The sequence below is a fragment of the Thunnus thynnus genome, chromosome 2 (genome assembly GCF_963924715.1).
Source record: "Thunnus thynnus chromosome 2, fThuThy2.1, whole genome shotgun sequence".
NCBI lineage: Eukaryota > Metazoa > Chordata > Actinopteri > Scombriformes > Scombridae > Thunnus > Thunnus thynnus.
The window spans coordinates 34,995,887-35,018,409 of record NC_089518.1 but is presented as its reverse complement, the minus strand read 5'-3'; the positions used below and the strand labels follow the sequence as shown (position 1 = coordinate 35,018,409).

At 39.7% G+C, this 22,523-nt stretch overlaps 3 protein-coding genes across 4 annotated transcripts in view; all 3 read left to right on the top strand.

Moving 5' to 3' along the window:
* The first annotated feature begins 7,170 nt into the window (after nt 1-7,170).
* LOC137169107 (tyrosine-protein phosphatase non-receptor type 23-like) lies at nt 7,171-9,003 on the top strand. The gene is made up of 6 exons (XM_067572100.1): nt 7,171-7,298; nt 7,394-7,446; nt 7,543-7,595; nt 7,644-8,638; nt 8,712-8,791; nt 8,914-9,003. The coding sequence occupies exons 1-5, from the start codon at nt 7,282-7,284 to the stop codon at nt 8,767-8,769; spliced, it is 1,176 nt and encodes a 391-aa protein (XP_067428201.1). The 5' UTR covers nt 7,171-7,281; the 3' UTR covers nt 8,770-8,791; nt 8,914-9,003.
* Nucleotides 9,004-11,929: 2,926 nt separating this feature from the next.
* On the top strand, nt 11,930-12,997 carry LOC137169115 (uncharacterized). Of its 2 annotated transcripts, none has more exons than XM_067572112.1 (5): nt 11,930-12,073; nt 12,169-12,221; nt 12,318-12,634; nt 12,701-12,784; nt 12,912-12,997. In XM_067572112.1, exons 1-4 carry the CDS (start codon nt 12,057-12,059, stop codon nt 12,767-12,769), a joined length of 456 nt encoding a protein of 151 aa, XP_067428213.1. In that variant the 5' UTR covers nt 11,930-12,056; the 3' UTR covers nt 12,770-12,784; nt 12,912-12,997. The 2 variants fall into 2 exon arrangements, with proteins under 2 accessions (XP_067428213.1, XP_067428221.1); XM_067572120.1 differs by having other exon boundaries at nt 11,931-12,073; nt 12,719-12,784.
* Nucleotides 12,998-14,143: 1,146 nt separating this feature from the next.
* The window catches only part of LOC137169129 (protein unc-13 homolog B-like), a 202,162-nt gene continuing 193,782 nt past the window's right edge, over nt 14,144-22,523 (top strand). The window contains exon 1 of the mRNA XM_067572132.1: nt 14,144-14,692. Coding sequence (XP_067428233.1) covers nt 14,671-14,692 — 22 coding nt within the window. The 5' untranslated portion in view covers nt 14,144-14,670. The remainder of the gene's footprint in view (nt 14,693-22,523) is intronic.

Sequence of the window (22,523 nt, the reverse complement as noted above, 5' to 3'; positions counted from 1 at the left end):
ACCAAACAATTCACCCCCACATGGCAGATGGAATGGAAGTAAAATGACTGATCACTATTACGACAGAAATTGAAGACTTTCAATTGGAGTTTAAAGCCTATCGTATGGACATGGAACAAGACATTGTGAAAATAATAGAACAAACTACAGACCTACAGCAAAAACTGGAGAGAACTGACAATAGTGTTCACAGAGTTGGAGAAACGCAGGACCAACAAATACTGACAGAAAACATGAGTATTGGACTATCTTGAAAGTAAGTTCAGACAAAATAATATCTGCATGTAGGCCTACAACATCCCAGAGAAAACAGAGAGCAACATGACAGGCTTTCTCAGTAAATTCTAAAAAGAGGCACTGGAATTGACTGTGTACTTTTAATATTCTCCAGGCACACCATATCTACAGAGACTACAGACTAAAGAACAAACCAGACCAATCATCCTAACTTTCCTGAACTATGATACAAACAAAAGAATAGTACAGACAGCATGGGCAAAGAAAGTGACTCTGAATGGATCTTCTTTGTTCATGACTTAACAACAAAAGTGAAAGAACAGAGAGCCATGTCCAAACAAGTCACAGTACCAGTGGAATGGATTCCCCCATTAGCTCTTGCTTCTCTGCCTGGCCAGCTTATCCTAGCTGGGAAAAGGAATACTACAGCGTAAACCATTTTAAACCCCAGCCTCAGGTACCTAACTACCAGCCTAAGCTTCACCCTCATGCTCTGTATGAAAACAGCTGCATTTGTTATTTTTCTCAACTTTTTTTTTCCGTTTTTTCCTAAATTTGTCACTGGTTGGTATATCAGTGTTATCAGGCTATGAAATACTTTTTTTTGCCACTAGATGGCTTTGTTGGACATGAAAGGTGAATAACAATGAAAGAAAACAATGTTACTCCTTTTGCATTTATACTGTAATCTTACCTCTTCTCACTTTGAACAAAGAAATGAAAAAGGTAAAGCAAACCTACCCAAGTGGAGCAAATAATTGTTTGACTAACCTGCAAAATATACAATGGACAGGGCCCTGGTATGCTTTACTTTAAAACAACTGAAGATGCACTTTTATGATTTTTAATGCTCTCAGTCAAATGGTAGCTTGTTAGAATAAATAATATTAATAATTATGCAGTCATGTGAGGAAACAGAGGAGGGGAAAGAAACTTAGCACAACCATAAATGACAGCAAAATGCAGTAATTTATCCCACGCGATATCATCGTCCGTCGCGATGTTTCACTGTGGACATCGTCATATGCCAATTCTGTAGACATTGCCCAAGCCTAGTATACAGGTACATTTTCTGTTTCAGATATGAAAGGTTACTATAGAATAAAGCTTATTTGGGTATTAAAAAATTACTACAAAATTAGTTTCACATTCATTGTCTATGAAGCATCCAGACTTTATTCCAGATGGCATCACAAATTTGAGTCTTACGTCTCTGGTTTGTGGCTTTGGGAGGAAGTAGTTCATGTTCACAAATATCAGAAGTGGGAGCAAGTTACACATGTGCAAGTCACAAGCAAATCTCAAGTCTTAACCTTAAAGGCTCAAGCAAGTCCTAAGTCACTGGTACTCTCACTGTGACTTAGACTCAAGTAAGTCAAGTCAAGTCACTGCTAAACATCAAGCAAGACAAGTCAATTAAGTCACAAGTCAGTCACCATGAGAGAAGCACTTAAAACACAAGAGAAAGGGGTACAATGGCATGCCTTGACATGAGAAAACTGCACATGTTAGTTAGTCTCTACAACTAGGGATGGCTGTGGTTAGGATTCATAAATACCACCATTGATTAGGGGTGGGGGTGGGGGGGTAAATCAACTGCAATTTGGAATGTCAACATAAAATTAAAGAACATTATACAGGTTGATAAACTTTATAATTAACTTCACATTAATTAACTAAGTGAACAAAAATAAATAATCTGATCTAACATGTTTTCCAGGATCTAGTGTTCATAATTTTGTATTTTATGCAGTATTAATGTTTATGGATATGTTGTATGACTTCTGCCATTCTGCCACCAGGTTGTGCCTTTGGGTAAGGTGAGAGTTTTGAAGCAGAAGTAGCAGAAGAAGAGGAATTTCCTCCAGTTGCAGTACTTAGTACAAAGTTAATGGGTTTTAACAGCTGCAAAAATATGCTGATGGACTCTAAGCTACATATACTGCTTTGTTGTGGTTGTAAAGTGCGTAAATAAATAAAAAAAACTGCAAGTTATACTACAGCCCAGCATTGGCCTGAGTCTCTGTCTGCAACACATGACTACTTTGGTATATTTACTTGCCAAATGGAAAATCTACCCGCCTTTGGTGCTTGCACAACGAAACATAGTATTCTATCTGATGATTACTTTTTTCTGCTGTGGATTGTGTAGACTAATACATCCATTAATTTAGAACACTGAAGTTGTTCTAACATCAAGCATTGTCAAGGAAAAATACCATCTTGTTTGCCTGATCTTGAAGGATTGCATTTGTCACACAGTTGGTTAGAGAGAAGGAGAGACCATTCTGCTGTGGTTGAGTTACACTGACTTTGAACTAGTGAGGGACCGCAAACAGAATAATGAAGCTCTGTCATGAAAAACAGGAGCTAAATTCCTTCCAGAAACAAACAAATAAGCTTATACATAATCAGCATTAACATACAGATGTGAATCCGCATACTAAAAAAAGCCTCAAGTTCATATGACAGATTGAAATTCACCCACTTCCTTTCAGAATTCCAACAATGGCTATGATCAGCAAGCCTTGTCATGAGAATACAAAAACAGAAAATATGTATCATGCTCTTAAAAGTGCCTACACACCAACGTTGTTGCATGTATTTTTTTCAATGTACACACAATGGCAACTTTGCCTCCTACCCTCACAGCAGCAGCAGAGGGGAGCCATGAGACTGCCACTCTTAAGGAGTGCAGTTTGCCGCTTGAACAGAAATTGAGCATGTTCAAACTTTGCCTCTGTTAGTGCAGGGACATTAAGGGTTTAAAAAGGTCTGAAATTAAGGTTGGGGCCAGATCAAGCTGTTCTTTAAAGGTGATCAACAAAATCTTAAAACCATTTGTAAAACTGACTGGTATCCTGTGTTGGGATGCTTAATTTGGGGTGATGTAGTAGTCTCTACATTTGGAACCAGTTAAAACTCTGGTGCAGTATTTTGCACAAGCTTTAGGCAACAGAGTGATTTTCACTTTTTGACTTGCAATACAGTGATTGAATTATGCAGAATACACAGTTTAAAATAAAAAACAAACAACAAATATACACAATATATATAAGATAACGTGATTAAATCCCTATGATTAATACAGTGAAAATTTTCTAAATTACTGATCATCTAGCCTATCAGTAGAAACTGAAATCTTGGTGCAGATGGCCAAAATTAGTTTAACATAATTATGTATGGATTTCTTTATTGTGAATATGTAGTTTATTTACATAGCAGTCAAACTATGTATATCCATGCTTCACTGATGCGCAGGGTTGGGAAAAAATAGACTTGAAGCTTAAATGAACAGAGCAGCAGAAAAGCAGGTCCATCTCCGGTGCAGCATACGCGCTAGGGCTGTCACTTTTTCCCAAAATAAAGTTTGAATGAATTCACAGTGCTATGGAATTTGTTCAAATTATGTAGAACATTAGCATTATGTAATTTATAGGCAACAAGTAGGAAGTTAGGTGAGGTTGTGCAGCTGCTGGTGCTCTGATTCTTTAGCCTCGCTTGGGTGAAAAGCTAACAGGTGACTCCATTTGTTGTTGTGGTAACGTTACTGTAAAGTAGTTGCTTCATACAAAGTTGGCAAACAGCCTTATCTTTATTGATAATTTTGCCATTGATAGAGTAAAATCCAAAATGCTTACACAAAGTGCTTCTGAGGTGCATTTGTGTTGACATGATCCAAGTTTCCTTCAGTTTTCATCACGCTCTCTCTACCTAGCCCTATGTTATGCAATAGTTTCAGCATGACAGTGCGGTTTAGCCACTGATCTATATAATGAATGAGCTAGTGCACACACTTGGTAAACAGAAGGTAGGCCTTGGTAATGCAGTGTAACACCCAGAAGCAGTTCCTTAAACTCCACTTGGCTTTCCCCTGGCTGAGAACGCCCTCCTGCAGGGTGGTGAGGCTGGGTATGACCATGGGGATGTTGAGGCCCGGAACCTTCCAATAACCATGCAGGCCGTATGTGAAGGCTGTGCCTGGGAAAACCATGCCAGTGATGCAAAACAACTCAGGAAAAGGCTGGGGGATGCAAAGTTCAAATAATTATCATGATTAAAATCCTTATTTTATCAATAAATTCCTGACACATTCATATACTAACATTACATTAAAACATTTATTTTGAGGTGTTCTATTATTTACCAAGTGTATTACAACTGTATTTCTAACCCTAACTCTAACTACGGATTGTTTCAGCTTGTGCCATCTGGTAAACGGTACCACAGCCTCAAAGCCCGGACCAGCAGGCTCCAAGACAGTTTTTTTCCACCAGACAACCAGGCTTATGAAAAATGAACACTAATTGTAAATTTCTGTAAAATAACTTTTTTTTTTTTTTTTTTTTAGTGTTCATATAAACTCAATCATCTTGAGTGGTGCTTGCATCACTTAAAGGACAAAGCTGTATTTTTGCAGCCTTCCCCTCTTCCCTGCACACCCCCTGAATCAAGTCTTGATGTGTTCTTTAGTCACTGGCATGCATAAAACCTTTGTGCCATAATTGAGATTGCATTACAGCATCAATAATCCAGTTGTTGGTCAGAAATCAGTGTGTGTCACTGTGCTTATGTCACTGGGCATAGATGAATTCATGAGAAAGATGTAAAACCAGTACATATAAACAAGTGACTGAAGCGGACAACTATAAATCTGAATACAGCAAATTTGTCATCTGTGACAGATATCAGGTACAGAAAAGCCTTCTTAAAAGTTTGACATATTCATCAGACTTGCCTTTTGCAATTACCATTTACATGCCATGTTAGAGATGATTATGCTATAATTTTATTAGATTAGCAACTCTATCCCTGGTGCTCCACTGGATTTTCATAGAGGAAGAACATTTGTGGAATAAAAAATCCAACCTCTACAGGACTTCACCAGTGGATAAATATCACTGCAGAATTAGTTCAAGCTCTACTGAGCAGTATGGTTACTGCTGTTCCTCATTTACCAGATTTCTTTTTTTCTTCTAAAGCACCGATTAATTGAATATTCAAACAGGATAGTTACAGATAAAGAGAACCCTATCTGCTGTGTATGACAACTTTGAAATCAAAAGGTGAGATGAATGAAAAAAAACTATGGCCTGAATCATACATATGATGCTTATGGAAGTATTGAGCAGTTTATCACAAGGCTGATAGAGTGATTGGTCACTGTATGTGCAATGACATTTGTAGAGCTTGTTTTCTGTCCCATAGTGTATTGTGTTGTCAGTTAGGTTGTGAAACTGCTTTATTCTGCCACTAGATGGCACCACATGACATCAAAATCAAGGCTTTCTTGGAACTGAGCTGCAAAAAGTTTAAGGCAGTAATGTGACAAATGTAAAACACAATGTTCATTGTATTTGTTTAAATTACAAATTAAATTACATTTACTCTGAGTATTGGGTTTGTTGTGTTTGAAGACTTTGCACATGCAGACCTGGGTCAAATATGAACACTAGTTCCATATAATGAATGCTTGTTTGTTTCTGTACATAGTGTCAGAAAGGCTGGTCTTACTGCATAAGTCTGTTAAACTGACTGCTTGTCTCTTGCATCTTGTCTGCTTGACAAGAAAATTCCTTGTATAATTGCAGCTTGATGACAAATATTGCAATAGTGTAATGTTGGGAAATGTTGTCAAGGATATTGCTGGAGTTGATTAACCCAAAGTGAAGAACTTGTCAGGAGAGCAGGATGTCTTACACAGGAACATTTGTTGAAGCTCAATCGAGGAGAACAGAGTTACAGTACAAGTGAAGCACTGTGCAATGTCACTCAATTCTGCTGTCTACTTCCAGACAATACTATTTGAAACCCTCACCAAATCCTTGCCCTTACTACCTTCAAATAAGGTTATTCATCACACATCTATGCCTCTATTGGTTATTGAACTATAAACAAGACACCACACTGATTGAAGTTAACTAAAGTCATGCAATCTGTACACAGGTTACTTACTATCCATTCCAAGACGAGACTAGCGTAACCATCTGTACAAAGCACAGCATATCTCCACCTAATCTAGGTTACCACAGGAGACAGCAAGTCTTATCAAGACAGCTGCATATCCCAGCCAACCTCAGTAGACAGAGAGATGAACCACTCTGAAAAAGACAGGTCATGACATACTGCTCCAAGGATAGAAAATGACCAGATAATGACCCATGGAACACAAATATTTCCCCCACAGTGACAGATATAACTTTTTAAAAAATATATAAACAAATGTTAGCTTAATAACATTGTTGTTATTCCACTTACCTCAGTGAAAGAAGTGAAACAAATCTTTCCAAGAGGAGCTGGTAAACACAAAATGTTGAGTTTTCTGATTGACCTAATTATATGACCTGAAGAATACATGTGCTGTGCATTTTACAAATAATCAAGCAGAAGATCCCGAGCATATCTAAGAACACTGTGTAAGTGCTTTTGGGGAAATTAAAAAAGAACTCATGTCCAGTAAAATATATTGGTGTAATGTTGTGTGATCTTGTCCTTATTTCATCGATCTGTGATTTTGGCAAAACCAATAAAAGTTGTGGGCAGACCAAAAAGATACACACAAACTTCCTTTAGTATTTTTCTCATTCATTTGGCCAAAAGACATGACTAGTTTTTGATACAAAAAATATGTTTGGTTTTAATAATGCATTTTCATGATGATAAATGCTTTCAGTCTTATGTGATGATATGTGGTAATCATTGCAACTGTGGCTGTTTGGTATAAATAATAATTGTATTAATATGTGGTGTGATTCATTGGAAACTGAACAACCAAAAGAGAAACCAACACTATTTTAAATTAAGGATTTTCTGAACACCTGTGTGTCATGATGATCCAAGCCCTGTTACTTCCACCTGTTTTCAATCAACCTGTTACTGAGAGAGAGCTGTGATTGGCTGTCAAAACAAGTTAAATAAATTGCACTGCAGACTGCCTACCAGTGCACCACTGTGGAAGGAAGACAGCATTTTGCTTGTGTTGGGTCAGCTGAAGTCAGATAGAGGCATTTCAGTTTGCATTTGATCTAATCTGTGGCTGAAGCCATGGGACTTAATCTATGGTAATTTTTAAGTGATTCCTTCTGTCTTCAGCACTATAATTTTAGACTGTCTGAAATGACTGAAATTGTTACTTAAACATGGCTTTCTTTTGTAGTGTGTTGTTGCTATGGCTGCTGGTTATTGGACAGCTTGAAGCTTACATTAAATGTAAGACTACAATAAGTCAAGAATAAACTTCTTGTAAAACAATTCACATCTTGAATAGTGGAGTTTCTAACTTTATTGGGTGACATTTATTCTCAGCTTCCTATCATGGTTCTAATCCTGGCATTTGGGACGTGAGCTACCAGCCCCAGGTTCCCAGCAACCAGCCCCAGGTTCCCAGCTACCAGCCCAAGCCCCAGGGTCCCAGCTACCCGCCCAAGCCCCAGGTTCCCAGCTACCCGCCCAAGCCCCAGGTTCCCAGCTACCAGCCCAAGCCCCAGGTTCCCAGCTACCAGCCCAAGCCCCAGGTTCCCAGCTACCAGCCCAAGCCCCAGGTTCCCAGCTACCAGCCCAAGCCCCAGGTTCCCAGCTACCAGCCCAAGCCCCAGGTTCCCAGCTACCAGCCCAAGCCCCAGGTTCCCAGCTACCAGCCCAAGCCCCAGGTTCCCAGCTACCAGCCCAAGCCCCAGGTTCATTCCCTTCATCCAAGGTCCCAGGCACCTCGCTACCAGGCCAAGCCGCAGCCCGTGCCTCAGCCCATGCCCCAGGCGCCCCGCTACCAGGCCAAGCCGCAGCCCGTGCCTCAGCCCATGCCCCAGGCGCCCCGCTACCAGGCCAAGCCGCAGCCCGTGCCTCAGCCCATGCCCCAGGCTCCCCGCTACCAGGCCAAGCCGCAGCCCGTGCCTCAGCCCATGCCCCAGGCTCCCCGCTACCAGGCCAAGCCGCAGCCCGTGCCTCAGCCCATGCCCCAGGCGCCCCGCTACCAGGCCAAGCCGCAGCCCGTGCCTCAGCCCATGCCCCAGGCGCCCCGCTACCAGGCCAAGCCGCAGCCCGTGCCTCAGCCCATGCCCCAGGCGCCCCGCTACCAGGCCAAGCCGCAGCCCGTGCCTCAGCCCATGCCCCAGGCGCCCCGCTACCAGGCCAAGCCGCAGCCCGTGCCGCAGCCCATGCCCCAGGCTCCCCGCTACCAGGCCAAGCCGCAGCCCGTGCCGCAGCCCATGCCCCAGGCTCCCCGCTACCAGGCCAAGCCGCAGCCCGTGCCGCAGCCCATGCCCCAGGCTCCCCGCTACCAGGCCAAGCCGCAGCCCGTGCCGCAGCCCATGCCCCAGGCTCCCCGCTACCAGCTCAACCGCAATTTTGGCTCTGGTCTTACTGCCCAGACTGAAGCTTCAACCAGCACAGGGGATGCAGCAGGGTGGGTTGACGCAATAGTAAAACTTTTTTCTCCCCTTAATGCTTAGTTCTGATGGCATGATTTTTCATTTCAGAATGAGTGGCACCAATTTCTATGGAAGCAAAGGTGGATTTGGCTACAGCCCCAACTAGAACATAACCCATCAACTGACGGGTAAGTGTAGTGCATAATAAGACATAGTTCTCATGTAAGGGATAATGGCCTTAATGTTCTCATTACTACCACTTCATGAGGGTTAAAGCCCACTTGATTACTAACTTGCTTTCTCTTTTCAGATCTCGGATGTTTTTCAACTGATGGGGCCCTGTTGAATTAAAGCTTGTGACATGATTTGTCTTCGGAGAAATAAAATGCATTTTGTATGACATCGGTGTGGAAATGAGTTACTTACAGTTTAAAGGGGTGTTCATTATGCTTAACTGCAGACTGACACCTTGCAGGGTTCACTTGACTGTACAGAGTCTTGAGTGTACAGACTTAAGAAGCAGTAGTTGGGCAAGTTGATCACACGCCCCCCCCCACAAAGCTTCTTTAGCAAGAGTATATGCTTTAAACATTTCTAAACTTGACTTTTGGCCTTTTGCAATGTTAGGGTTTGAGGTTGAAAGCTTTTCTCCCTGTCAACTTCACTTTCATTCTGACAATGGATGAATTAGGATTAAACCCTTTATGGGACCTTGGCCCTAGTCTGTGACAATGGGCTTTAAAACACTTATATATTACTCTGGTCTTCCACACAAATTGTTATACCAAGTTCTTGTCAGACTTCTTACAGCTCAAACTCTTATGGCAACAGTGACATCAAAAACATTTTTTTACACCAGGTATAATTGTTTTAAGCATGAATTTAACCGGGTGTCCAAAATAAATCCAGCTGTGAGAAAGATGGTGGCAGATTAAGGAAACTGCATCTCCTTTACTCTTGACTTTTGATAATCAGAAATGTAATTGTCTGAAGAAGTAAAGCTAGATGAATATTAGAAGGGAATTCATCTCTGATCAGGCACAACAAGAGATTAAGGTAGAGTGTAAGAAACAAAGTCTACCAAACAATTCTCCCCCACATGGCAGATGGAATGGAAGTAAAATGACTGATCGCTGTTATGACAGAAATTGAGGACTTTCAATGTGAGTTTAAAGCCTATTGTATGGACATGGAATGAGACATCACGAAAATAATGGAACAAACTACAGACCAACAGCAAAAACTGGAGAGAACTGACAATAGTGTTCACGAAATTGAATGCAGGACCAACAAATACTCTGACAGAAAACATGAGTATTTGATAAGGATGAAAGAAACTGAGACACAGATGGACTATCTTGAAAGTAAGTTCAGACAAAATAATATCTGCATGTAGGCCTACACCATCCCAGAGAAAACAGAGAGCAACATGACAAGCTTTCTCAGTAAAGTCTACAAAGAGGCACCCAGCCTCAGGTACCTAACTACCAGCCTAAGCTTCTCCCTCATGCTCTGTATGGAAACAGCTGCATTTGTTATTTTTCTCAACTTATTTTTTCTGTTTTTTCCTAAATTTGTCACTGGTTGGTATATCAGTGTTATTAGGCTATGAAATACTTTTTTCTGCCACTAGATGGCTTCTTTGGACAAGAAAGGTGAATAACAATGAAAGAAAACATTGTTACTCCTTTTGCATTTATACTGTAATCTTATCTCTTCTCACTAAAATAATTGTTTGACTGACCTGCAAAATATACAATGGACAGAGCCCTGGTATGCTTTACTTTAAAACAACTGAAGATGCACTTTTATGATTTTTAATGCTCTCAGTCAAATGGTAGCTTGTTAGAATAAATAATATTAATAATCATGCAGTCATGTGATGCACTTCAAGAAATCTGAACAGTGACGAAAAACAAAATTTGAACCCAACCCCATTACTTCCACCTATTTCCAATCAACCTGTTGGAGAAAGATCTGTGATTGGCTATCAAAACAAGTTAAATTGGGCATGTTGGGTCAGCTGAAGTCAAATAGAGGCATATCGGTTTGCATTTGATGTAATCTCTGGCTGAAGCCATGGGACTTAATCTATGGTACTTTTTAAATGATTCTTTCAATCCTCTATAATATAATCTTAGAATGTCTGAGATGATTGTTGTTTAATTACGACTTTCTATTGTAATATAGTGCTGTTATGGCTGCTGTTTATTGGAGAACTTCAAGCAAGCATTAAATGTCAGGAGTTGAGTTGTCAATGAGTTGTCAAGTTAATTCTTTGTAAATAGGTACCCTTCACTGTAAAAAAAGAAATTGTAAAAAATGGTAAAAAGTCTGGCGGCAAAAGTTGCCAAACACTTAACGTCAAATAACAGTAAAAAACCTTTAGTTATTCTACAGAGATTTATTTTAAAAATATCCATCCACAAGAACTCCCCAACAAAGTACAGATTTCTGGATGTAAATACAGAAAAATTATATAAAATTACATTCAAATAACCCACTCTGAAAAAGACAGGTCATGACATAGTGCTCCAAGGATAGAAAATGACCAGATAATGACCCATGGAACACAAATATTTCCCCCACAGTGACAGATATAACTTTTTAAAAAATATATAAACAAATCTTAGCTTAATAACATTGTTGTTATTCCACTTACCACAGTGAAAGAAGCGAAACAAATCTTTCCAAGAGGAGCTGGTAAACACAAAATGTTGAGTTTTCTGATTGACCCAATTATATGACCTGAAGAATACATGCGCTGTGCATTTTACAAATAATCAAGCAGAAGATACCCAGCATATCTAAGAACACAGTGTAAGTGCTTTTGGGGAAATTAAACAAGAACTCATGTCCAGTAAAATATATTGGTGTAATGTTGTGTGATCTTGTCCTTATTTCATCGATCTGTGATTTTGGCAAAACCAATTAAAATTTTGGGCAGACCAAAAAGATACACACAAACTTCCTTTAGTATTTTTCTCAGTCATTTGGCCAAAAGACATGACTAGTTTTTGATTCAACAAATATGTTTGGTTTTAATAATGCATTTTCATGATGATAAATGCTTTCAGTCTTATGTGATGATATGTGGTAATCATTGCAACTGTGGCTGTTTGGTATAAATAATAACTGTATCAATATGTGGTGTGATTTAGTTCGGTGGAAACTGAACAACCAAAAGAGAAACCGACACTATTTTGAATTAAGGATTTTCTGAACACCTGTGTGTCATGATGATCCAAGCCCTGTTACTTCCACCTGTTTTCAATCAACCTGTTACTGAGAGAGAGCTGTGATTGGCTGTCAAAACAAGTTAAATAAATTGCACTGCAGACTGCCTACCAGTGCACCACTGTGGAAGGAAGACAGCATTTTGCTTGTGTTGGGTCAGCTGAAGTCAGATAGAGGCATTTCAGTTTGCATTTGATCTAATCTGTGGCTGAAGCCATGGGACTTAATCTATGGTAATTTTTAAGTGATTCCTTCTGTCTTCAGCACTATAATTTTAGACTGTCTGAAATGACTGAAATTGTTACTTAAACATGGCTTTCTTTTGTAGTGTGGTGTTGCTATGGCTGCTGGTTATTGGAGAGCTTGAAACTTACATTAAATGTAAGACTACAATAAGTCAAGAATAAACTTCTTGTAAAACAATTCACATCTTGAATAGTGGAGTTTCTAACTTTATTGGGTGACATTTATTCTCAGCTTCCTATCATGGTTCTAATCCTGGCATTTGGGACATGAGCTACCAGCCCCAGGGGCCAAGCTACCAACCCAAGCCCCAGCCCCAGGTACTGAGCTACCAACCCCAGGGGCCGAGCTACCAGCCCCAGGGGCCGAGCTACCAGCCCCAGGGGCCGAGCTACCAGCCCGAGCCCCAGGTTCCCTGCTACGGGGCCAAGCAATTAGCCCGAGCCCCAGGCTACCTGCTATCGGCCCAAGCCCCAGGCTCCCGGCTACCGGCCCAAACCCCAGGCTCCCGGCTACCGGCCCAAGCCCCAGGCTACCGGCTACCGGCCCAAACCCAAGCCCAAGCCCAAGCCCAAGCCCAAGCCCAAGCCCAAGCCCAAGCCCAAGCCCAAGCCCAAGCCCAAGCCCAAGCCCAAGCCCAAGCCCAAGCCCCAGGTTCCCAGCTACCAGCCCAAGCTAGAACATAACCCATCAACTGACAGGTAAGTGTAGTGTAATGTATCAGACATAGTTCTCATGTGAGGGATAATGGCCTTAATGTTCTTAATGTTACTACAACTTCATGAAGGTTAAAGCCAATTTAAGTACTAACTTGCTTTTTCTTTTCAGATCTCAGATGTTTTTCAACTGATGGGCCCTGTTGAATTAAAGCTTGTGACATGATTGCCTTTGGAGAAATAAAATACATTTTGTATAACATTGGTGTGGAAATGAGTTACTTACATCAAGTTTAAAGGGGTGTTCATTGTGCTATCGTAAGTGCAGACTGTGTCTTAGACCCCCTTACAACTAGGTACAGGTTATGTACCACAATCCTTTAAAGTAGCTGTAATTAAACCTCTTCTGAGCCCATTCTTGATTTCAGGCATTTTTAGCAAACTATAGACCTATATCTAATGTCCCTTTCTCTAAGATTCTTGAGAAAGCGGTTACTAATCAGTTATGTGACTTTCTACATAGCAATAGTCTGAGAACTTTCAGTCAGGATTTGGATTGCATCATAGCACAGACAACACTGAAAGTTACAAATGACCTAACTGCATCGGACAAAGGACTTCGCACTGTACTTGTCTCGTTAGATCTTAGGATTTGATAGTCAATTGTAGCACTGATAGAGACTGGAATGTTTAATTGGCATTAAGCTGGTTTAAATCCTATTTATCGGTTTGTATGTGTTAATGATAAATCTTCCATGCATGCAAAAGTTATGGAGTTCCACAAAGTTCTGTACTTGGACTAATTCACCTTATACATGCTTTAAGTAATATTATTAGGAAACACTCCATAAATTATGTGGATACCTAGTTATATTTATCAATGAAGCCAGGTGAAACCAATCAGTTAACTAAACTACAAGCATGCCTTAAGGACATAAAGACCTAGATGACCTGCAATTTTCTGCTATTAAACTAGTTATCGTGCTTAGAAACACATTATCTAATGATATAGCTACTGTAGATGGTATTACCCTGGCCTCCAGCACCACCGTAAGTCATCTTTGATCAGGATGTCCTTCGACTCCCACATAAAACAAATTTCAAGAACTGCCTTTTTCATCCGCTGTTAAGCAGATGAAATATCTTAAGCCTGTAGAATAAAACTTTCATTGATTTTGGTCCCCCATCATATTGTTTTTTTTTTTAAGTATTAATGATTTCTCCACTTCTTCTGTCAACAATATAATTCAACATATTTCTTCTTCAGCTGTTTGTTTATTTTCAGATCACGTGATTTTTTTAATGTTCTGTCTTAATTTGTTTCCGTCGTCTTTTCTTTACTGATGAATATCTCATTATTTTTTCCCCTTAAGACAGCTTTCACCCCTGCCCATAAAATTATACTATGCTATATAATTTCTTCTGTATCGTTTAATTTCGTAAATTCATCAATATATATCCAATATTTATGTTGCTAAGTTGAAGAAAATATTGGGGGTCGAAGGCATCCCCACATTTCCTTGAAGAAAAGTTTTTTTCATGGTAGGGGCTTGTATGTAAGCTAAGTTTTTTTTTTTACCTCACTATGCACGTATGTGTGAATGTGCCGACCATTCCAAAGTCCTACCTTCGTAGCAGTCCTTGAATGCAGCATAAGAGCCGCCCCGCTCTACCGGATTTCAGCCGGTTGTTAGTCGGTCTCTGCCAGTGACAGTTAAACCTTGAAGCTATCAGGACCTCCTGGTCTGCCCACCTGGCTCACAAATGTAGTTTTTCTTTTTTTTTTTTTTTTAACCAGGCGGTGTGATGAAGCGGAAAGTAAACGACATTTAGGAGTAGTCTAAATGACTGCTGTGCAACAAGCAACTGGGCTGCAAACTCACTGAAGGCTCATCGGCTTTGGAGGAACTGTTGCACAAAATCCCGCTGCGATGTCCCTGCTGTGTGTCAGAGGTAAGGTCTCAATTCATAGCTGCAGGTTGCACTCTTTAAAATGATAATAATAATGAAAAACAATACCCTATAGGAACAGAAGAATGACAAGCTGAAAGTACAAGTTTATCCCACAGGACATTTTAGGTTAGAGACACAAATATCACTGCAAAAAAATATTGATATAAAATATTAATATATAAAATATTGTTGAAATATAAGGATGTAAAACAAGATCAAATTTTAAGCTGTTTTTGTCAAATAAATGAATAAATAAATATTAAAGGATAGGTTCATAATTTTTCAAGTGTGTCTTAAAACAACAGTCAGGTGTCCATATGAACACTGAAAGAAGTTTTCCTCGCTGTAATCATTCCTCCTGTTATTAAAAGCTATTAAAAGATCACCTTCATATATGCTTTCAATGTAAGTGATAGGGACAAAATCCATAGTGTGTCCACGCAGTCATTTTGTGTCTGAATGCATATAAAAGTTTATCTGAAACATCTGTGAGGCTTTAGCAGTCTGACTTAGTCATATCAAGTGGATATCTGCCACATTTACAGTCCAGAGTTGTACCTGTAAATATAAGGCAACACAAATAAAAGGCAGAAGGACTACATGTGTAGAACTGGGAACATTCAAGACAGAAATTTTGCAACAAAATTGAAAAGTGAAACATGAGCGGTTGTGAAGTGATAAGGTCCAAGCAGGAACTCACGCATGAATGAAATGAGAGTTTTTGAATTTGACTTTTGCAACAGTTATCTGCCCAGCAGAGAAAAGGATTTGTTTTGCATTTTGATGTGATTTGATTTTAGCACAGCTGCAGTGAAAGAGAAAAAGTACTTGAAGACAAGTTTATGGCAGCATGACAAAAAATGTTTTTAACTTTTATTTTTTTAATTAAAGCCATAGTGATGTACTCAAAACTGAACAGAAAAGTAAACCAACTCCAAATCATGCAAGTTTTCCCAACATGTTTCACAAGTCGTGACTGATATCGTTAGTCCAAGGCATTGCAAATTAGCAATATTGATCTTAACCACTGATTTTCAATTTCTCAAATACAAAGCTGTATAAAATCTAATGCAACATGATCAGATTCTTGTGCTTTTTTGTAAGTTGTGAATGCAGCTGCGGACAAACAAAGAATGAACCAAAATAAAGTTTCACATCGTCTTTAACTGGATTCTCAAGTTAAATCTTTTAATTATCAAATCACAACAAAGTAAGTGTTTGTAACTGGGTGTTAATATGCTGAAGCAAGAACCTCTAAAGCTCTACTGGGATTTTTTTTTTTTTATGAAATATTGATTAAGAAAATAAGAAAAATGCAAGGTTGAAAAGCTTAATGAACCGTTAAGGAGCTGATAATCCTTAAGGAGTATTATTTGTTTAAGTGTAAAGTTTTAGTTTTGGTTCTGGAGGAAACAATAGTGCTTGAATGTTTTACCATATTGGCTCCTTTATTCCTAAAATATACTATGTCAGCCTATAAAAATACATATTAGTGGAATTTTATCTCTTAATTGTTTAAGAGAGATGCTGGATTGTAAGTGGAAGTGATGTGAGATGGGATGGGATATTGTTTTCTCCTGCCACTGCAAGTACTGCTGAGGTGCCTTTAAGCAAGTCACTTGATCTGCAGTTGTTAAGCTGATCAGCAGACCCACAGCAGGAAATAGTGGTTGTACTGGGAAGGTGTGTAACTTCAACAAGAAACAAGTTGTTGCTGAAAAATAGCACGTGTATTCAGATAGATAAAGTACAGTTAATTAAAGGTTTAAAAACCAGATGCATCCTACACTGACAACCAATTTATTTGACATTCTGGCTCCTTTCCAGATTACAAATTGCTCTTCTTTCACAGACATGCTGATTGATTTTCACACCATCAAACTATTGTCTGCCTATCTCTACCTCTCAGCCCCTAGCGTATTGTTTCTCACTGATCGTTTTTGACCATTTCTCATCTTGGGTGTGAGTGCTGCCTGAGGCTGGGAGACCCAACTACCAAACTCCTCTATTACAGAATGATGAGATGGGGGTGAGGTTGGGGGAATCGGAGAGATAGAGGGATAGAGCGGGTGAGGCACAGCTGGGTCGCAGTGGGCTCAGCCAAGTGGAATTATAAAAAAAGACCATAATTTTGTTTCATAGGTTGCACAGAGATTGAGCGAGAGTGTGACTCATGTTCACCTGTATCAGTGAAACCTGTAAATCTTGAATCTGTTTCATAGCAGAATCTTCTTGAATCTTGTTGCATTTGTCTGATTCAGACGCAGAGCATGAGCTGGATGATGTGACCTAAAATCTATTTAAATACAATTTGTCACATTTATCTTGATAACAATATACTGTATGGGAATTGCAACTGGCTCATCTTGTGGTTGCTTTAAAAAGAAACTTCAACAGTTTAGATGTTTACTTTGGCAGAATATTTTATACCAAGCTGTACGTTTTCCAGACTTTTGTTGATGACCATACTTGGATTAGTTAAGTTTCAACTTAAGTAGAGATGGTGCAACAGAATAAAGTGGAGAGTTAAGTGTGAAAATAGTTTCTTTACACTCAAACTTAATGTCAAACTTACGTTCAGTTGGTGCTTGACCTCTGGAATGACTGGTTGGTTGAACTTTTGGTTAAATGGCATTGGTAGCTGTAGATATTCTCAGTTTATTTGGAAGGGATTCAGACGTTTTATTTGTCAAAACTGTGCTAGAACTACGTTTAGGTTGGTAATTTAAAGGAGAATTCCTCCAACTTAACACATCAAAGCCTGTTTTCAGGTCATGGGAGTACCACTGTGTATATGAAACAATTTGTACAGTATAAAGCCTTTTGTGACTTCAGAGCGAGCTGCATGAAGTCTTGATAAGTTGCCCCAAGTGATGTTACTTGAGTCAGTGCCGATTGGGACTGAAGACTACAAGTTTGAACATTAAAAAAATGGGAGTTAGAAAGAAGTGAGGTTACCAGACCTCTGCAGCCTGTTCCTCATCTCTGCTTGAGGCTAGCAGCTCCAGGCTACATAAGCCGCTACTAGCATAACAAACCCAAATCTCTGACCCAACTACTGGCAGCTGAGTTGCCCAGTAGGTAACGTGAGTGCCAGGTTAAAAAAAGACAGGTCTGCTGATCCTTCTGTTTGTTCTAACTGTCCATTGTGAGTCTGATAATGTTATAGTATATAGGAGTATCTTGCTAAATCAGTTGAGTACTTTTTAAAAGTAGGATGTAGGGTGACGCTCTTATACCACTGACTTAAATTCCACCTTTAAATGGAGCTAATTTCTCTGCCGTAATCTTCCCGTGCCAAAAATGTGCCTTTGTTGTCCCTGAGAGTGAGTTGCTGTTGCTCAACTGAAGGCCAATGTTACTGTACCTCAAGAGTAGAGGCTGGGGTAGATGGAGGGGCATACAAAGCATCTCCTTCAACACCAGAGACCATGGTTCACATCCTGTCTCCTAGCAACAGTTGAAGTTTCTTATCGCCGTGACGGTGATCTTTCCCTGACCTTAACCAAGATGTTTTAGTTGGCTAAAAATTGTCTTCGTCCTATATGGGTCACATTGATTGACAAATGACTTGTGATTTTGGTGTGATGAGTTGTTGCTTTTAAGATATACAGGTTGAATAATCTGTGTGAGGCAGTTAAGTGTTTTTTTTGTGTTTTCAATATGAAGATAATTGAACCATTTTAACCAAAGCCAGAGTTTTAGCTTTTCCCTTTGGCATGACAGATGTGATCTCCCTTATTAAGGGAACCCAGACTTTCCGCCTCATTGAGAGAAATGCAGACAAACCAGAAGAGTGACATCCTTGTTCTTTACGAACCGTGATACTTTTCAGTGGCCATTTTCCTAATTTCTTGTTCCTTGTTCCTTGTTGTGTCGAGGGCCCTTAAGCCTGCATGGTGGCTGGCAGTCCTCTGCCGAGAGTGAGTGGCTGCAGAATAAAAAGCTGAGGATGGGAGGACACAGTCACTGACAGCTCAGTCAGTACCCACACTCAGCTATTTCTGGATGGCAATTAGCAGTGGAATAAATGCATACAGTAATGGTATTGCATCATGTGCCAAGTGTTTAGTTAGGCTACTGTGAAGAAATTCCATTAGTAGAAATTATACAGCAATAATTTAGGATAAATACATGCAGGTGGACTGTTGGTAATGTTAAGATAGCAGCAAGGGATTCAATCTCTCCGTCAGTTGTGCAGAACGGCACAAAAGCTGGAGCTTGTGTCATTTTTATTTTGTAATGCTAGATAAAGGGCCCGGTTCAGATGTATAAAGGTGATAACTGAAAGCATTTTATAGGTCACCAGATGCCATAGGTGAGGACAGTAGGTGAGGACAGGGCAGGTCTGCAAACACACCGGCACACTGTGCTGGAATGACAGGGACATGAGTAAAGCTTCAGCGGCCCGTCTGGGAGGAGGGGGTGGGGATAGAGGGGGAATAATCCCCTGGCCATCTGCTGCTGTTGCTGTCCTGTGTGTGTGTTGATGTGTGTGTGTGTTTGTGTGTTGGGCTGTACCTCACATGGGACAGCGACTTCACTTACTTCTTCTCATTCCTTGCGTTTCATGATAATGCTACTTCCTGGTATCAGACACACCTGCCTCTCACACCTCTACTTAACCTTAATCTTTGCTGCTGGCTGCTTGTCTCAGCTTTTTCAGAAGAGTGAGCCAGAAATCAAATACCTGGGGAATTTCTCAATGGTGATTTTTTTACTGGTGGGTTCTTTGGACAACAGTTAAGGTCATCATCACAGTGACAGTCAATTTGGTTTGTTGCGATGTGGTCGGAGATTATTTTCTGCCAATCATTTTCTTGTTGATTAACTATTTGGTATAAAAAGTGTTAGGAGGGTTAGAGGCCATCACTTTTCCACATTTTGTCCAACCAACAGTCAAGACCAGCAAATATTCACATATAATATGTTTGAACCAGTGAATTTTGGCAATTTTACTTAAAAAGTGACACGACAATTAAATGCTACATAATTTTCTTTTGATCGACCATTTAAAAAAAGTGACAGTTTCAGTTGTTGTTGAGGTAAACCAAAGATGACGTATTGATAGCTCAGTGTTGTGTAGCATGACATCCCTGTTACAACCATATTTGCAGAGGATAAAGTGATGTCGGTTACACTAAATGTAACCTGAGCACACGTGAAAGGCTGCTGTTGTTTCAGGGATATTTGCTTGTTGTTTGCTTGTGTGTGTGTGTGTGTGTTTATGTCATCTTCTATGAAGCCACTTCCCAGCCTGGACCCCTGCCTAGTTGATCACTCCTGGACTTTCTGAGGAGCCTCTAATTGGCTCATTATCGTGTTGAAGCTCCAGGGGGAGAAATCTCTGTTAATTTGTGATTATGCAGGGTGATGTGAGGTGTACATGCTACTTTGTATTATAAACACCCAGACACATCAAGATAGAGAACATGTTAAGTAAAGCAAAGAGAGTTGTGTCGTGTAACTGAAGTTTTTGTTAGTCTAAGTTCCTTCTTTCAGGTTGTTACATAATGACTTTGGAAAAGCTTAGTATCTTAACACATGTAAACTAATGATGATGAAGAAATTAGACTGTAAGTAATCACTGTGACAACAATGATTGTTTAAAAAATATTTATTTTACTAGTAAACCTTGTTTTGGCGTCTGTTTTACTTTGTAAGTTTTTTAATAAATATTTTGGCATTTATTAGGTTTGGGTTAGGGTTAGCAATATGGGGTTAGGATTATTCTTGGAAAAAAGGACACCATATGTCCAAGACTAAATTGAAATGAAATAGTAGAGGTGAGACCAAGAATGGACCATCAGGTACTTGAGACTGGCTTCAGTCTAGTGCTACAACATTATTTAGTGCAACCAGACTAATATTGGATTTTCGACACTGATACTATACCTGCAATATCTAAACAGCCTGTGAATGCAACATTGACATATCATCACCTTTTTGATATGTTTGAATAGTTAGAAAATTGCTTATTTCCAAATCCAGCAGTTATGGAGCAACATTATCATTCATTTGGAGTTGTGTTTCTGTCCACCTCGTGAGTGTAAATCCAATATTCACTCTCTTTTAGCTCTATTTTTGCTCTGTACCAACTCCTGAGGGAAATATCTGACACTTTAGCTGCTAAATGCTCCACTATGTTCACCAGCTACTCTACAGCTAACTGTGTCTGTTTCTGTGTCCGTAAAGCTGAGGGGAGCTGCAGAGTCACTGATAATTCTCTATAGATTCATCACTACAAGTGACACCTCTCACTTTACACACATGCCATTTGATTTGAGCCAAAGAGTTGACAGCAGCATAGAAGTGTGTGTAAAAATGCACAATTTATATTGGCCGACACACACAAACACATGGGCTGGATCCACAATAGCTGGACTTATTATGTTGGCTCGGCGAGGTCTGCAGGGGCTGTTGTTTAATGGAAGTGAGAGGGTGTTAATGACACGGCCACCAGGTTGCCAACCTCCACACACTTCAACCCACCGTGAGTCGAAGGACTAGAGCTAAAAATAGCTACACCGTCTGGCCTCTTGTAATGACACTGCTCTAGTCCACGTCCAGTCTGCCTGCTGAGCATGTCAGGTCTACCGCTCCGGTTCAACAGATATTTTTTAGGTGTCAGTGGACCTGGGATGACTAATGGTTCTCTATGCTCACTTGCATTTCTACATGAAGATAAAGAGGTTCCGGGTTAACAATAGATCAACTGGTTGGGATTCAGTGTCTTGCTCAATGACACCTCAGCAGGGCAGATTTCCTACGAGTTGAAAGAAAGGAAGGAAAGAAATTTTAACCTGACCCAGCAGGTCATTTGTCACCACTTATCACTGTACTGATATCACCAATTAAATTCTTTATAGACTCTTCTGTCCTGCTGGTACCAAATACTTCATTCAGTTTACAAAGTGTGTTTTAATGTGGTTACAAAAAGTGTCTTTAACCAAACAAAGATGACAGACAGACACTAATTTTAGGGTGTGCCTAAACAATGCACTCAAATATATCAGCTTATAACTTAGGATCTCTGAAGGCTACGTTCATCATTGCTGTAGTATCTCTAGAGACTTTTTTTGCCTTCATTTTTAGAAAATCTATGGAAAGTAATGAATGGGCCTTCTGCTAAATTGGATATTACTTGGTCTACATTTCAGCTCTAAAATTTTACAATCTGTGGTCTGCAGATAAATTGGCTGATATTAGGTGGTAGCAGTTAGATAGCAGATATTAGATAATTGCAGATAAACAGTATATCGCCATCGGCGTATATGTCAAGCGATAAATGACAAGAAAATGAAGTAATAACTGTGTCATCATCCTATAGTTTGTACACTAGAGAGAAGTGACAAGTTTATTTTTCAGTTGAAAATGTCCTGCCCATTACATTTCTTAAGTGCAATTTCTAAAAAAAAAAGCAGAACTTTATTAAAACTTTTCATTTATGTCATGGGTGGAAAAAGAAAATTAAACTCCCGATTATTAATATCAGCCTAAAAAAATCCTGAATCCACCAAAGCTTTTACAATAACAGCAATCACTGAAAAGACGCATAGTCTAATCTATCATTACATATATGCTCATATAACTTTTCATAGTACTAGCAGTCCATGAATGTGCAAGAGTTTTTTTTGAAATTTTAGTAGCAGCAAGATAGAGGAGTGTTTAAGGATTTTATTGATGTATAAATGTAAAAACAGCATATAGCGTCTTCAAATTACATGCCACATTTTTCAAAGCTTGACCCCTATTTATTGTCATGGAAAATAGCAACTTATTTTTGTGGTTTCTGTGTAATCATCAATACAAGAGTCTCAAATGTTAAACC